This window comes from Rhineura floridana, chromosome 13, assembly GCF_030035675.1.
Source record: "Rhineura floridana isolate rRhiFlo1 chromosome 13, rRhiFlo1.hap2, whole genome shotgun sequence".
In the NCBI taxonomy this organism is placed as follows: Eukaryota; Metazoa; Chordata; class Lepidosauria; order Squamata; family Rhineuridae; genus Rhineura; species Rhineura floridana.
In genome coordinates this window covers 21,365,002-21,383,106 of record NC_084492.1, presented here as the reverse complement: position 1 = coordinate 21,383,106, position 18,105 = coordinate 21,365,002, and the positions used below count along the sequence as shown (strand labels likewise).

At 42.5% G+C, this 18,105-nt stretch overlaps 1 protein-coding gene across 2 annotated transcripts in view; it reads right to left on the bottom strand.

Annotated features, from left to right (window-relative positions):
* RANBP10 (RAN binding protein 10) overlaps window positions 1–18,105 on the bottom strand; it is a 49,353-nt gene that overhangs the window by 28,375 nt on the left and 2,873 nt on the right. For both annotated transcript variants that reach the window (XM_061593779.1, XM_061593778.1), the window contains exon 3: window positions 9,869–9,921. In XM_061593779.1, the coding sequence (XP_061449763.1) occupies window positions 9,869–9,921 (53 nt within the window). The remainder of the gene's footprint in view (window positions 1–9,868; window positions 9,922–18,105) is intronic.

The following is an 18,105-nucleotide window of genomic DNA, read 5'->3' as shown; positions in this document are numbered from 1 at the left end:
CCATCCTTAAGGGCCTATTATTGTTAATTTTGCTTCTCCTGCACAACTGATTTTCCTGACACTTTGGGAGGCTTCTAGCCTCTTCCCATACACACTTCTAAGTGACTTCCCTTCTCCTCTTATCCCACAGACGTCTCACTTCCCAATATCTCTTGAGAGCATTTTCTTCCCTTTAGCAAGTGCAAGGAGAATGGAGCACAGTCAAACAGAGGAGAGCAGGCATGTATGCTGTGCCTGTCAGATAAGAGCACCCTGGCAGCACCAAATGTCCTCAAGTGACCCAGTCTTAAGTAGAACCAATTACCTACAGAGGTGATGGGCTCTTCAACTTTGGAGGCGTTCAAGAGGCAGCTGGACAGCCACCGGTCTGGTGTGCTTTAACTTGGATACCAGCATTGAGCAGGGGGTTGAACTTGATGGCCTTATGAGCCCCTTGCAACTCTACTATTCTATGAATCTAAGTGTGCCCAACTCTGTGGGCAGATAGGACAAACAGGAGTTTAGGGCATCATCATCATCTACAAACCTCTAGGCTATTTAGAGAGGAACCGTGCATATAGGTGTACATTATTCATTCTAGCTGTCATTTCTCTTTCCTGTTACTGTCATAGTTTTAACTCATAGCTTAATACATTTTTCTGATTTTGGCCCACAGCCCATGGAAATGAGACATTCAGTACACTGCAAGGAGGTGGTGTAGACTCCTTAAAGTGAGCAAAACAGTTGGATTTCCAGGGATAATGCAGGAAATGGTGGTACAGTTTACAGTGCCGCATTCTGCGACAAATCTGAAGACAATGTGGAAGCTGCAGTTAGCGCAGAATGTGGAGGTTAGATCCTTGAGTGGAACTAATAGGATCCATATAACACCAGCTCTAAAAGATCTGCACTGGTTGCCAATATGCTTCTCGGCTGATTTCAAGTTGTTAATAATAGCTCTAGACACTTCTAAGATCTTATTTATTTCCAAGAACTGCAAATTTCAGCCATTGAGAAGCACATGATGGCTGCGTTCAGACACATGGGGTTCACTGCGTTAGTTTAACTGATTATAATGGTAGTGCATCTGTCGCAATTTCTATCATTCCTTTCACACGGCAGTACCTATTGCGTTAAGGAACTGTGACTTTTTTATAGCGCCATGTTACGCTAAATTTCATTCACACTGCAGCAACAAACAATGGACTTGTTGCCATTTTCTACTCATTATGCACAGGTGCAGTGCAGTGCCCTGCATACTGAAACACAGGCACATTTTTTGTCAGATGAACTGATGCGAGCCTAAAGGGTGGAAACTCACTGCATGCCAGGATATTGCATCATAGCCTGTCACATCAGCGGCTGCAGCCAACGCAAAACTCCTCCTCCTGAAATTTTCTGGGTTTCAAAGCTTGCAAACAGATTGTTTTTGGAATCCTTTATCATGTAAATGAGTGCTAAACTTTCACTATATGCCGCTATATTTCCAGAATTGGCTTTTACGTTGTGTGAAATATCAAATAAAATGCAGAAATTATGAGGTAAGGAATTGTCAGGGAAACAGTATAAAGTGCAGTATGAATGCAGCCTATGAGGTGGTGACGCAAGAGAGGGTCTTCTCCACTATGGCGCGCCAGTTATGGAATGCCCTCAACTTTGAGGCCCAGCTGGCACCAACACTGGCCTCATCTTAGAACTAAGACCTAGTTGTTTACTCAGGCATTTAGGCTTTCTTGACTGCAGCTCAATATTTTCATCTGCTCAGTGTTGTTAAGGTTTTCCACTTGTCAGTTATGGTTTTATTGTGCTCTTTACTGAATTGTTTTTAAGGGAAATGCACCCTATCCTGAGATCAACTGATATAGGGGTTAGAAATAGTTCACAAATAAAATAAAAATAAATCTGAAAAAAATCACACTAACAAGCAATAAACCAAGGCAAGGGGGGGAAAGGACGGGAAAGCAATTCTTCCAGTATTGACCAGGCATACATCTAGCAATCTATTTTAACTCACTCCCAGTTTTGAGGAGAGGGGTACCATGTCAAGAAAAGCTTGCATTGAAGTCTGACTGCCAGCCCCAACCAATGTGGACAATGGCAAGGGATGAGGGGAGTTCAGCAACATCTGCATTCCTGAATGTTCTGCATTCCTGAATGAAGGCAAGGGCTTATTTCAACAGGGGAAGAAGAAGGATGGGAAGAGCAAGGTGGCCAGTTGAGCTTTATAAGGCCACTACTAAATCTATCCTTTCATAATCAGCCGCTTGATGTGTTCACTACATATGAACCCCGTCCTCAAGAATTATTGAAACAGTAGTGTAGTGGCAACTCCAGAAGTGCAGGGCCCTCACTCACGTGCTCTCCGTCATCATCTCCACATTTCTCAGTCCTTCCCACATGTGGCTTCTCCCTCAACAACAGATGACCCTAGAAGCCAATCCACATGAAAGAGGAGTGTGTTAGCTACTTAGAAAAATCTTCTCCGTAGCTCTCTTACCTCCTTTCACTCTGTTTGGCTTCAATCAGCAGGAGAGGACAAGGAAGCATGTTAGAAGTTCTCAGTGGCTAACACACTCTCCTTTCATGATGATTGGCTTATAGGATGATGGAGGCATGGGGAACCGGCTAGGACCCTGCTTCCAAAAAAGTAAGGGGTCTAAGACCCAAGATGACTACAACCCTGGGATGCTACATCCCATGTAGCATGCTTTCCTCTGCACTTGGTTATCCCCTTTCTCTTAGGTCTTGAGAAATTTTCCCCAGTTTTATTGAGGACCCATGTATCAAACAGAAGCCCAACAAACAAAACTCTGGACTATAGAAAAAGTCCAACAACTACAATAAAATGACAGCTTACACAACATAACTTTCTCATGTTGTTCGTCTAATAAAGAAGACAACGACCACCTTCATCATATTGGCCAGACAGAGGTAATTAAGACGTCATAAACAACATCAACTGGTGATAGAAGGGGCAGAGAAACTAATAGTGAAAGGAGCATTAATGCTGGCATTTTGACAGTTGTTTGCCCAATTACATTGTTGATCTTCTTCAGTAAGTCATCCCAAGATCTCACTACATCTGGGCACTCCCACCGCAGATGAATGTAAGTGCCGCGCTCACTGCAAGCCAACAGTCTGGGGACAGAGTACCCAACATGTGTGGGGTATAAAACTATCTATAGATTGTTTTCCACCTATATATGCAGAAACAGCTTGCAGCGGTTTAGATTGGAAGTTCTGAGGGGAAAAAGGCACCATGCTATTTAAGCGAAGTTACAAGTGTCACCACTGTGTTATTTCTTTAGATGAGCCTAGATAATACAACTAGCACCAAATGTGAGAAATGTGACAGATAGTGAGAAATGTGACAGGGAGAACGTGCACTCCCAGAGACATCTATTTCTAACAAGCTGCTCTATTGTGATAAAGGACGAGAACTTAACTGCTTTGAAAGTAGCACTTTGCAATTCCAATGAAACATTTGAGTTCACAGGACACTGCTACCTTAAAACCTCTAACCTTAGAGCAGGAGTAGGGAACCTGTGGCCTTCCCGATATTGCTTGGCTACAGCTCCCACCATCCTTGACCACTGGCCATGCTGGCTGGGGCTGATGGGAGCAAGTTTATTTATTGAAATATTTATAATCCGCACTTCCATAAAATATTTCAAGGTGGTCTACAATGTACCAAATAGTAAAATCAGTAAAAATATCCATAAAAACATCAACTGAAGTTGCAGTCCAGCAACGTCTGGAGGGCCACAGGTTCCCCATCTGTGCCTTTGAGCAAAGCAGCAAGTGCATGTGCCTCCACAGTAAAGCAATACATACTAATATTACAGACATATACATTCTTCTTCTTCCTCCTTGTTACACTCCTGCAGAGATAGAGAATACCTAAGAAAGCGCTACAGATTCAGTGGGTCAAGCAGCACTGTCAACTGTTCTGGTGCTGCTCCAAAGAAATGCTTTTGTTTACTGATGTGGAAGGAACAATCAGTTGACAAGTGCCAATGCAGCACAGAAAAAAAGCAAACACGGAACTCTTCTCGCAAAGCAATAGACACAGATGAAGTACCAAAAAGAGAGTCAGCAAACCCGCTACATCTAGAGCATAGCAGGAATGAAACTCTCAGCTGCTTAATACATACTGGGAATGACCTACTGAAAGAAAAAAAGGTGCTCAGTGACAGATCAGTACACACAGGGGTACCCCAGCCATGACTGCAGATTGGGAGACCTATAGGGTTTCCCATGCTGAGAAACACTGTCTTATGGTATGGCCCTAAAACTCAACAGGTCCACATATAAATAAATGGATGGGGTGGGGGCAGCTAAACTGAATGGTGCTAGCATGAAAACTTTTTGGTTTTCACTCTTTTGTAAGGGTTAAGTCGACAACCAAGGGAAGTTCTGGGAGTGGCATGCTTATTTTAGCAGGTGGATGAAGCACAAAACAGAATCTGAAGCATATTTTGCTATTGAATGGATACAGGAGCCAGTGTGGGATTGAGTGTTTCATGCTGAGTATGAACAGCATGATCAACAGCTTTCAACACAAAGCAGGAAAATGCCCAAAAGTTAAGGGTGGTGTTCACACATAGACAACACCTTTCCCCAGATCTGTTTAACCCATGGTCAAGATTTGGGGATCGAGCTACAGACTGCGTGCTCCCTCTCTAGCACATATTTTACCCAGATTTCTCCCAGGAATCTTAACTATAGCTCCCAGCTTATCCAAACGTTTGTGAATTAGCTTCGAACCTTGGTTTCAAGTTCTGGTAAAGCAACCTGGGGTGATACTGTGGCCTCCTCTTAAACATGGTTAAGCTGTTGAGAAGTTATGTTTGCACTGGACTGTGGTTCTTGCAGGAAAACATTAAGCCATCATCCCTTTTCAAATGTGTAGAACTGCATATATGCAGAGCTAGAATCTCTACTTGGGAACAGCACTAACACTGCGAGGTTTTGTTTTGTTTTTTTGTTCTCCTGACAAGTGTGTGAAGCGGGACGCTTTGATTGAGATTAAGAGCCAACCATGAGCCACCTTTGGTGCCTTCAGCACTGTATGATTCCAGATGCCTGCCAAAAGCCAGGAATAAGCACCTGCATTTCACAAGAAAGCTGAAGGATCCTCCATGAAAGCCCATCTTTCAGCAGCTAGGGAGAAGGCCTCTTTGTTGGAAGAGAAAGCCCTCATAGTTGACAAAACTAGCTCTTGTATAGCTGCCAGCAGATTTATGTTCAGCCACATGCTGCAGACACATTTCTCTTTCTTTTAACATAAACTACAGAGATTCCAGTCAAGGAGGTATTGAAGCATCATGTTACACAAACCACAGTCCAAGCATCATGGACTAAATATACTTTGCTGTTCCACAAGCACTCATGAGCTGGCAGAGGCGCAGGATCCCACTCTGAGAGGAAAGCTACCAAAATAACCCACTGCATGTTTAGGACAAAGAGTACTGGCAACATAAAGCCAAATGCATGAAGATACTGCCCTATGCTCCCAGGACAACAGCTTCCTTCTAGATTTCCTTTGCGAAGTTAAACTGAAGTCACTTAGGCCTAGACTGGTTTATTTGTGGTTAAATCTATGCAGTGCAGGGGTAGCCAATGTGGTGCCCTCCAGATGTCATTGGACCAACTCCCATCATCCCTGACCATTGGCTATTCTGGCTGGGGCTGATGGGAGCTGAAATTCAACAATATTATTATTATTATTTAATTTGTATCCCACCCTTCCTCCCAGCAGGAGCCCAGGGCGGCAATATCCAGCGAGCACCATGTTGGCTGCCCCCAATGTAATTCATAGTGTGGAATCTGGCACACAATATGGGCTTGATGGCTGCATTTCAAAAGCAACAAGTTTTAGAGTCGCACTATCCCTTATGCTACACAAGTTGCTGGCTGAAGATATATGGTCCTGTCTCATCTCTGCAAAAGAAACTCTATGAAATGAACTGTAAACACCACTTTAAAATCTCATGGTGGCCACCACCAACTTAAAGTAAACATGCTTAGGCATATGACATTTGGAGCCTCATCTTCCGAGCACTTGTTTATGAACTCTCAGACCATCCCAAACGTTGCCAACACCTTTATCTAGAATGACTCAGAGTATATCTCAAACTCCACCAACCTGAAAATAACTTCTTCCTTACTAATTCAGAATCAAAAAGGAACAGTGACCTACTTCATTATTAGAGCCACAAAGTTGTAATCATCTAATTTAAGAATGATGAACAACAATCTGATGTTTGCAACAATAGTTGCTGGAGTGAACACCCATATGACAACTGAGGAGTGGAATCCCCAGTATTTTCCAGGACTACTTAGTCATCACACTCTGCTGGAAGCGCTCTTGAATCACCCACCCACAGTCAGGGCACTTTGGATCCTTAACAGCTCAGAGCATTTTTATGCCAAGTTAAGTACCAGGCAAGTAGACAACCGGAAACAGGATTGAATGAATGACACTGCAGTAGAAACTTTGGAGACAAACCAAGGAGCCAGACAAACACGCCTGCAAAGCCTCCCTTATTGCTACTGCTCTGCTTCAATAACAGGGGAGGCTGAGAGAGGCATGGCCTTCAACCAGGTAGTTTCTATTTTGGAAAGAAAGGAAGCGGATGTATAAAAACAGCATAAAGAGTTTAGGAGGCGTTGTAAAGGGTTGAAACTTGCCAACCACAGGTGTCTGAAATCATTATATATGAACAGCAATCTCAATTCTGTGAATACCTACGATGCCAAAAGAGCACAATTTACGCACAAGAGAAAGGATGTATCATCAGACTTGGGGGAATCCAAAGATTTGTAGAAGTACTAAAAATCTTTAGAAAAACAATCCTAAATAGGGGCAAACCCCCAAAACAGCCCAGTGAGGACCGGGCATGCTCAGTGACCACAAAATGTTGATTATCTGTTGGAGGGAAAGATAAAGCATGGCTGAACAGAAGCTCTTCACACTGCAACATTCTTGTTGCAGGTCCCACTTCTGCCATCTAATAAGAATCAAAATTCAGAAGCCAAATGACACCTTATTCTGGCAGCTCAGTATCACACACTTTAGAACAGCCTTTCCCAACCCGTGTGCCTCCAGACGTCGTTGGACCACAACTCGCATCTTTCCTGACCATTTGCAATGCTGGCTGAGGCTGATGGGAGTTGTGGTCCAACAACATCTGGAGGCACACTGGTTGGGAAAGGCTGCTTTAGAACAAGATTTTGAATCATAATAAATTCATTCTTTCTTTTTTAAAAAATTGTATACACAGAATAAGGTTTTTGCTACCTCGCATTTAGAGTCGTGTTTGTTTCTCAGTGGCTAAAATGTGCAACTCTTGGAAGTAAGCTTCTGAATAAGACATGAGAAAGTTTTGCAACAATCCAGACCTTAATACATTAAAACTAATCATGAACACATTGACTACAAAGTCCCATTAATAGAGTTCCATAAATATAGTCACTGTCTTCCTGGCAACTAACAGCTAATCCTTGTGTGATGTGAGACACCCTTCCCTTCCCTCAAAGCCTTCCTTGCATCACAGCGAACTTGAAGTGGGGAGAGCTGTTTTTTGCTTGGTGCTAAGAGGGAGGGGGAGAAAAAGGCCATCCCCTGCCCAACTCATCTGGCATACACAGGGGTCTTAGGGGAGAGAGCAGACAGCCTCTCACTGGGCTTTGGAGATCCAAAGAATCCTCCTAACTATTTCCAAGTACTTTCAAAGTACAGCACTATGGGACAGGCTGACCCACCCCCTACCCCAAATCCGTTATGCATCCCAGAGAACTCGGGAATGGGGAGGAAGGAAGAGTTTGGGGAATAATAATGACTTGTTACCAAGGCTAGCTAAAATTTGCTAGCCAAAATTTGACCATTAATACAATGGGGCTTTCCCCCTAGTAAATAAGCTTATAGTGGAGACCTAAAGTCCCTACATGCCTTTGTCTCCAGAAGCCTCTGGTGTCTCCTCCTGTTTATGTCTATTCCCAGCGGAGGAAGAGAAGATGTTTGGAATCAGAAGTAGAAATAATACAAACTTTACAAAATAGAAAGGAAGAGCCAATCCCGCTCCGCCTTTAGCCAAGGATTGCTTTTTAAACCAGGTGTGGGGAACCTGTGGCCCTCCAGATGTTGCTAAACTACAACTGCCATCAGCCCCAGCAAATACGGCCAATGGCCAGGGATGATGGGAGTTGTAGTTCAGCAACATCTGGAGGGAACCCACACCTGTTTTAAACACTCACCTACAGAAGTTGGTGAGACTTATCTGAAGTAACTTTGTGGAGTTTTGAGTGAACATTTAGAGTTTAGGGAGCATTATCTTCCACAGTAAACTTCCCTAACCCAGTGCCCTCCAGTTGTTTTAGGCAGTAAAACATTTGGAAGGTGCCAGGTTGTGGAAGGCTGCCCTACAAGCACGAGACAAGAACAAGTTTCGTTTGCCCTTCCTGATAAGGAACTCTGGAACATCGGAAGGAAAACAGAGGGAACCTCCAATCGCTATCACCATCCTCCTCCACACATATCTCACACAACCACCTTTTGGGGGATTAAATCTTACAGATGCAAGCCCCACTGAGTTCAGAACAGACATGCATAGCATAACACTGTAGATATGTTTAACGCAGGCAGGAATGGACACATGCTAGTATGTTAGTCATGAGAGCCACGGTGAAGTAGTGGGCAGAATGTTGGGCTTGGATAACATAGACTAGGGATGGAAAGCTCTGTCAGTTTCGGTTCTCCCAGATTCTAATTTTTCCAATCTTAAATTCAGCTCTCTACATTTCTGCAGCATTTTGCAATTATTTTTTAAATCATGAAGATTCTCCAGGATTTTAATGCAAATTTCTCCTAACACACATTTTTGTAGGCAGTTTTGATGAACATACACATTTTTGCATGCCATTTCTCTTCATATAATGCATTTCTGCATGTTATTTTCACATATTCATTTTTACACACACTTTCACTTAACACATACATTTTTGTAAACATTAATTGGTTGGTGAACTGCACTGTAAAATTCAGATAAATGCAAATTCTGAAGAATGGCTGTGTTTTGGTTCTAATATTGTTTTGGAAAGTGCGAATTTGATAGATTCAGCTTGAAATGCAAGCTGAATCAAATTTCTCCCCTAAAGGAGAACCAAATTCAAACTCTAGCTCAGTCATGAATCTCACTGGAAGACCTTAGGTCAGTCACCATGTGTCACTCATCTACTTCACAGTGTTTATCAGAAGAATAAAATGGGAATAAATGGTCCACTCATCAATTCTGCTTGAAGGACACCAAGGCAATATTACTGCCTCCATTAAATGAGAGTCTGCCAGGACTGAAACCTGCTTTTGCTGTCTATTTGGGACTGCTGATAGGCAGGTCAAAAACTTGACAGACCACAACATGTAACTGATGGGCTGTGTTCAGCTTAATAGGCCAAATTTTAAAGAGACCTACTGCTCTTCACATCCATCTTTGACGGATCAGGTGACATTCTCATAAAGGCATGATGCTGTAATCAAGAGATGTACTGCAACTCAGAACCCTATTATAGAAATGGAAAGGCTGATGGACAGGTCTGCGAGACTGCAGAAATAAAAGAAAGGATGTACAAGATTCTTGAATCTTGAAAGAAGTTTCACAGGCCACGTGGGTTTAAAAGCAATGAGTTTACTATTAACAGGACAGAACGTTCAGATCTAGCCATGGGAACAAAGCCTTAACTTAGCAAAGTTCTCCCCAGACAATACTTTGTCTCTGGACTCCAGAGGTAGTGGGCACATTCCCTGCCTCCCTAGAATTGTACAACTTGTAGTGCAGGGATTTTTAGCACAGCATAGGACAAGCACAAACAATTCTTAACTGTGACTCACCAGGAAGTCTGTTCATGTTGACACCTTGGGCTGAGAGTCCTATCCCCATGTACCTTCAAACAAACAGAAGTGTGTTAGCTTAGAAAATAGAGAACGACCAAGCAAGATCACAAAATGTTGCTCTTCCCAACTGGACGCACAGTCTGAATGGGAGGAAGGTTAAGGGAACATTCAGTGAAGGCTGTGATCCTATTTCCTCTGAAGCTCAGCCAAAATGGTGCACTCAGCTGGCCAGGGCAGTAGTTTGCTTATCAAACCTTCTTGATGTGCCCAGCAAACTATCCCCCTTTGATGGAATTTACCAACTCTCCAGTATCAAAAGGTATATGTCATTAACATATAGGCACGGGTAGCACATGTAAATTATTTAGCTAAGAACCATAGTCCAGGGTTATGAATTTTGCACAAAGAAAAGCTGGAAACATCTTAAACCTGGCTGCATATGCTTTAAGCCCAGTCAGATTGCATGTGGCAATCTGGGAACAGCAGCTTTGTAGAAGCAGTGCATGCATGCTTCATTTCCAGCTGTAGGCAAGATGCTAGATGCTTCGTTCTCCAGTGACTAAGCAGGGTGCATTGTCTATCACAGATAGCATATTTGAATTATCTGCTGTTGGCAGCAGTTCTTCCCCATCATATCTTTTTACGTCGTAAAGCTTGGCCTTACAATTTCACACAAAAGGAGCCCTAAGTGGTGGGGACATTGCTGGCGATTCAAGGCAAGTAACAGAAATGAAAAGAGACTACGCTTTCAAGGAACCTGCAGTATTTAACTGCCATTGTGGATACTGCTTTACAGCAGAAGGTATGGTCCCTGCTCCAAGACAGACAACACATTTTTGGAAGAAGGTCCATGTTTAAAACGCTAATCTTAGATTGAATTCCCTGCTCTGCCAGACCATTCCATAGTGGATGGCATAGCGGGGCCATGCTGCTTACCTGACGTCCCTGCGTCAGAACTGCTGCGGAGAGGTTGGCAGAGTTGCACCTGCTGATCTCTCGCCTCCCTTCTATGCAGCAGCAACTCAGATGGAGAGAGATCAAAGCAGTGCAGCCTCACCACACCATGCCAATGATGCAAATCTGTCAAATGCCAACTTCTCTGTACTGGAATTGTTTTATTGTTTTATTGTTATATTGTATTTTATGATGTATTTTATTATGATGTAATGCATTGTTGTTAAATTGTACGTCGCCTAGAGTGGCCATTGGCCAGATAGGCGACCCACAAATTAAATTATTATTATTATTATTATTCTACCTTACAGGGCAGAGCTGTCTGCCTGACATAAGGATCTGTAAAATTACAAGCCATGCAATTATATGCATTTTTACTCAGAGGTAAGTCTCTGAGCAATGTGACTTACTCCTGAGTAAGAGCCCTGGGTTCCCTAGTAAGCCCAGGAACCTACAAAATGATCATGTGCCAAGAATGTCTTGGTGAGACAATATAAAATCATCCTGTTAAGTTCTTCAGTTGCCTTATTTGCGAGGTCAGAGTGCGCCAAGCCATTTACCTGTGCAAGGCCTAACTGATTTCTGTTCTTACCTTTGTTCACAGAAGAAACTATCTAGGCAGTCAGCCATCAGGCTGGACATGCAAAACAATCTATTTACTTTGAATGCCAAAGCCCTGTACAGTTCAAAGAACTGAAATACTAAGCCCAGTTAAATTAAAATCTCTCTGAAAATGAAATGGACTGCCTTCAAGTCGATCCTGACTTATGGCGACCCTATGCATAGGGTTTTCATGGTAAGGTGGTTTCAGAGGTGGTTTACCATTGCCTCCCTCTGAGGCTAGTCCTCCCCAGCTGGCTAGGGCCTGCTCAGCTTGCCACAGCTACACAAGCCAGCCCCTTCCTTGTCCACAACTGTCAGCTGGGGAGCAACTGGGCTGCTTGGGACTATGCAGCTTGCACAGGTGCAGGGCATGTAACCCCTGAGCCACTCACTGTGGGGGTGATCTTTAGCTGGCCCTTGACACCCAGGAGACACGAGTGGGGATTTGAACTCACAGACTCTGGACTCCCAGCCAGGCTCTCCTCCCCACTGTGCTATACCAGCTGTAAAAATCTCTCTACTCCTCCTTATTCGCTGTATAGATATAGAGGTATTGATTATAAGGAATGCTTGCACATCGCATTTAATGGGGCCACACACTAAAAGTCAATCCATACATTCAGAAGCATTATAGCTCTAATGAAAAAGAAGTCAGTCATCTATGTCAATACTGTTCATAGGGTCTTCAAGCTGGAAGGAATCCCACCAATCACATGACCCAAAATCTCCAACACAAGTCCAGATTTGACCCAAAATCCTAGAAATTGTTTTTTATTTAGAGGTTTTGTGTAAAAAAAAAAAGGAAAAAAAGGAAATGGACTGCCTTCAAGTCGATTCCGACTTATGGCGACCCTATGCATAGGGTTTTCATGGTAAGGTGGTTTCAGAGGTGGTTTACCATTGCCTTCCTCTGAGGCTGAGAGGACAAATAAAACATCAAAACAAAACCAGTATAACAATTTCAACACTTGGGCCAAGCACCAAGATCCTACAAAGGCCTGTGAAAATAGACACGTCTTTACCTGGCAATTAAATCTAGTAAGATTCAGCACCAGCACTATCTCAACAGGGATGGTATTCTGCAGCTGGGACACCACCACAGAGAAGGTTCTTTGCCAGGACGCCATATAACTGATCTCAACTGGTTGCAGCCCAACCAAAAGGTCCTGCCCCAATGACCGTAACATGTGACTGGTCAATATGGAAGGACATGCTCCTTCAAGTATTTAGGTCCCATGTTGTATAGTGCTTTATAAGTCACTTCCATACTTTGAGTTTGGCTTGGTAGCACACTGGCAGCCAATGGAGCTCTTTCAAGATCGCTGCTACGTGATCTCAGTTGGCTGAACCGCTCAGCAGTCTGACTGCTTACCATTTTTCAAGATTTCTAAGACTGCATACTCTTAAAATGGCTTACTTTTTTCTGCTTTTTGCCACTGGGCTAATATGCTGTCAAAAAACTAGCCTCCATGTCACTGTTCTTCAGATTTGGAGGGAGCATACCCTCTGCCCTGCATTAATGTAAAGAAGTGTTCCTTGCCATCTCCAATGAACAGATTCTTATTTTTATAGTTGGAGTGCATCTTTAGTAGCTCTTATTCATGTCAATATGGAGAGACCCCCCCCCTTATTTCACTAGTAGTCAGTTTTCAAACAAGATGATCTTGTCAGGAACTCTACTGGAGTTGCTGAACTTGGTCAAGAACTGCTTTTCCTGCAAAGCTGTCTATTGGAAAAGGACAGCAGTTGTTCTTCATTAATACTAGTAATTACAGGTTGATTTTTTGTGTTTGTTGTATAGAAGGCCCTACAGAAGCTTTCCCTAACTTGGTGTTCTCTAGACATTGCTGGACTACAACTCCCATCATCCCTGATTGGCCATGGGGGCTGGGCCTGATGAGAGTTGGACTCCAAAGCATTGGGTAAGGTTGATCAACAGTAGGAATGAACCTGTGATTTTCCAGATGCTGGATCCCAACTCCCACAAGCTCCAGCCAGCATGGCCAGTGGTCATAGATGATAGGAGTTGTAATCCAACAACATTTGAAAGGCCAAAGGTTCCTCACCCTAATCTAAAGACTCACGTTATCCAGCAACAGGAACAAACATATTAACCTAGAAGAAGGAAAGGAGCTGGGAGCCTTGAATTGTTGCCCTTGTATCCATTTTATTCCTGTGGCTTTTAATGAATTTCACTCATGTTTTAAGTTTCTATTATTTGTTGTTAACTGCTCTGGGGACATGCAGTGGAAAAGCCAATACTCGGTTTAAAAGTGAATACATTTGTGGTTATCTGATTCTCAGTCACCAGTTCTTAAACATAAGCAAACGGTTCTTAAGAACCAGAGGTTATGACTTTCACATAGCCTCTGTGAAAGGCAAAGCAAAATTGCTTCCACAAGAAGATTCAGGCAACTCCACAAGTGGAAGCACTTTCTCATGCCAACACAGATCACTGGGAGGTTGCCAAAGGCTTAGGTGCCAAGGCAGAAAAACTGTTGCTCACTATATGAGAAAAATTAAAATATCCTCCAGTGGGTAGCTGACACTGACCTCTCTTTGCTGCAGGGAGACAGGACACATCCCAGCCCTATTATAAACAATAGCTGAAGCAAAGTATTTTATAAGTGTAAGTAACTCATATGAATCCAAGTTCTTCATAAACATTGCATGCCAGGGATGAAATACTAGTTGTGACAGTCACACACAGTTCATGCTGTTTATTGTATTAATAGCTCGGCCCCTTTCTACAGAAAAGCAGCTCTCACAGTCAGGCATAAACAATCTAGCAGAAAACTATTTCTGGATACAACCAAACTTCTGGATTCCAAATCAAGAAAGCTACCTAATGATATCATCATGTCATACCAGTACAACTATATATACAAACATGCAGGTATTCTTATCAGGATAATATCACTCACAAGAATACTATGTGCTAGGATCACTGTTACACCCATTTTACAGATAGAACCAAGGCACAGAGAATGCCTGATTTGCTCAATTGAGATGTCATGACTGACTATGGATAGAAGACAGATTCCCATGTCTAAACTCACTATGGTGTTGCAATGTCAATGTTGCCAAATTGCAGTATTGATAGTTCGGGGAAAAGTACAGTACTACTGGAATGAAAAATCTGAATGACTATACAGTAATTATACAAACTGACTAACAATAGGAAAGCATTGTATAGAACTCTTTGATTCACCATTATCTCAAAAACAAAATTTCACCCAACCCAGCATCACCAGCTGAGCAGCGTTAACATCAATGCCACAGTTAACAGCACAAAAAGTGCTGTGTGCCATTTTCACTAATAGTTACTATCAAATCCACTGTGTTCCGTTGTCAAATTTGAAATATCCCCCACCGGCACATAGTGGCTGATATTAGCATGTTCGAACTGTGGATACTTAGGGCAGCTTGCCCGTGGCTACGAACAATGCAGAAATTCAGCCTTTTGGAAGCCCACAGGAACATGGTGCAGACAGAGTCTAATTCCTTCATTGGGTGCTGTGTCTCTACTGAGCTGCCTCTGCCTCTTGAGCCCTGTATTCTTTTTATTTCTTCCTTCTGGCTCCTTTTAGCTACAGCTTGATGGCAGTGACCATTGACTTTCACTTGTCCCTACAGCTAGCTGGCACTTGTACTGGTATGAACCCATCGCTCTGCAAGAACGTTCTATGCAGAATCATCCACTGTCATAAAAGTTTTTCAGCTACCAGAAGACCAAGTTCCTTAGTGATTCTGGTTGCTTACAGAAAGACTGCCCAAAATGCTGGTACATATTCACCTGATATGAAGAGTTTGTATTGAAGGGCCATAACTCAATGCCAGAGCATCTGCCTTGCATGCAGAAGGTCCCACATTCCATTTCAAGGTAAGGCTGGGACAGACCCCAGTTCTGAAATCCTGGAGAGCTGCTGGTATTCAGTACAGACAATCCTGAGCTTCCTGTGTTACTGTTGCCTTAAGGACATTATCTATTTTCCAATCCAGTTCTTCCAGTGAACATTTTACCTACAATTTTGATGTGTGCTCTCCTGCAAGGTTGAATCAGGGAGCACGTATGGATGAAGTGTTAATCTGAGACTAGCAGGTAAGATGGCTGGAACAAACTTGGTACAGTTTTTAAGATCACTTTAAGATTCCAGCAGCCCCAGGGTTGACAATTCCTGCCAGACCCACAATGGGCCATATTCAGAGTATGCCTGTCTCCGCCACCAGTTTGGCCTCTCTTTGACTTGACAGTGCAAATAACGTTTCTGTATTACCCAAGACCGACTGGTTATAATTGAGAAAGTGCGGAAATATCACACACCTACTATTTATTCAAGTGATCCTTAGAAATATGATTCCAGCCCTCATGGATCTGATCCTTTTAACGGAACTAAAGGAGCCAGTTGTTCCCAAGTTTACTATGTGTATCGAATACTTCCTGAAAACACCACTGACAGCAAACCATCCAATTCTCATCTGTTGTGCCAACAGTGTAGGGGCTCCTTTTTCTGAGCCTGTTTCTCAGCTTCCAGTAACTAAATTTATACCAGGATTTATGGTTTTAATTTAAAATAATTTTTCAGGGGAATCCTCACTTTACTATAAGCCACAAACCAGTGTTGAGGCAATCATGGGCACCCGTGGGAATTTTCTTTATTTAACCAGTTAATATCAGATACCAAATCTTTACAACCATTCTGGAAACTGCAAAACAAATTCAGTTTGCTCCATCCAACAGCATTTGCTGCTTAAAAGCAATATTGTAAATAAAATTTCATCCACCACAGATAAGTGTTCAGTTCCCTCATCAAATTGTCCAAGCCAACAGGCTGTATCCAATTAAGTCATACTCAGAGTAGTTTCATTGAAATTGATGGACTTTGGTAATAACGAACTTAAATCCATTTATTTTAATGGGTATACTCTAAGTATGACTTAGCTTGATACAACTCTGCATCTTTATACATATATATAAAAAAGTGCTACATCCACAGCTGGATGACATCTGCTGGAAACAGACCCCCAATTCAAGCCCTACTACTAGCAATCCACTCTACATTCTTTGGAGTCCTGTCTCCCATCTTATCCAACACAAAAACTTACTATGAGTACACTTGACACCAGCTAGATTCCTTGTATTAGGAAACTCCACAAGAAGCTAGGGGTACAAAACATCTAAGGCAGGCCTGACAAACCTCTAGCACTTCTGTTCCCCTGCCTGCGTTATAGGAGGAAGTAAAAATAATCTGAGTCAATATGGTATTAAAAACATCTTATGCATGCAATACTGAGATATGTTGCTACTGAGGGAGATACCTAAGCAGTGGACTTGATTTTTGATGGCCAGTTTTAGTGGCCTAGCAGATATTTCTTCCATGCTGCAAACTGGCCGCCATCCTTAACACCAAGCAAGGGGTATGATAGATCAGGTTGTGAGGGGAAAAAAGTAACTTTCACAAAAAGAAACAATAGCAAGATGGATTATGGCAAAACTTCCTCGACCTTTTTGGTAATTGACCCAAATGGTTCCACCTCCAGACACACACACAAAATGGTTTAGCCATTTGCCAGACAACTCCATTTTACTATCATTTCCACAACCCCGCAGATATTTCGCTTCAATGCATCAAATTCCTCCCAAGTTTAAAAAGTGTTCAAAATATCATTGCCACTCTGTTCAGCCACTATTTCTTCCTCAGTTTCTTCTGAAGGGAAATGACTTAGCTGCCTGGTAATGCTGCCTCAGTCTTCATGAAGTAGGAAAGGTTTGTCCTGAACTTACAAATAGAAATAACATCTCCACATGTGCATACACACACACAAAAAAAGATAGTCAAAATTAGTGCCTAGTAACTGCATGTCCTGTATGCCTGGAACCCAAAAGTACATATGCTGTTTATTTCAGTTGCCCAGTTTGAATAAAATAGGCAAGACTACATGGCAACCAAAATGAGTGAATTCTGAACAAAAACAGACCATATGGCACAGGATCCCTTGTTTTGGAGGATGTTTTTCAGTCTCATGGAATCATGACATCAAGAAAACCAGCAAGGAAACTGTGACATGGTCCTTCATGTTCCGTATTTGGTTTGCCAATTGAAAATGAATGAATACATATAATTTGAACTCAAAAGAGACTGGAATTCGTTGAAAGTGAAATACTTCTCTTAGGTCTGGGAAGCACAATTGGTATTCCAGGACAAGGTATTTGCATAACTTAAATTTCCCGACAATACCGTGATAATTTAGAAAAGCAGACTTCTGCTTTCCCCAGTTCATCAGGAGGTTTCTGATTCTCAACTGCCTTGGAACCCCCAACTGTGACTTTTCAACAGAATCATGAACAAAGCATCATCCCATATCCACCGCTGTTGGTGCAAAGTCAGTCTTAAGTAATGAGAGCCCCATTCCAACATAGGGAGCTATGGATAGCTTGACTAAAATACAGTATCAATGCGCCCAATAGCTACTGGGCGTAACTAACAGGGTATAAATCACTGTTCCCCACAAGGTATTTGATTATGAATCTAAACATTCTATACTTCCACGTCATCAATTGCCTAGACAGGACCCTAAAAATAGAGCATCTGGTACAAGCTAGCGATGCCTACTCTAGACAGATACTTCAAGAGCAGCTGGTATGTGATTTCTCACTTTAGCAACTGGGACAAAGA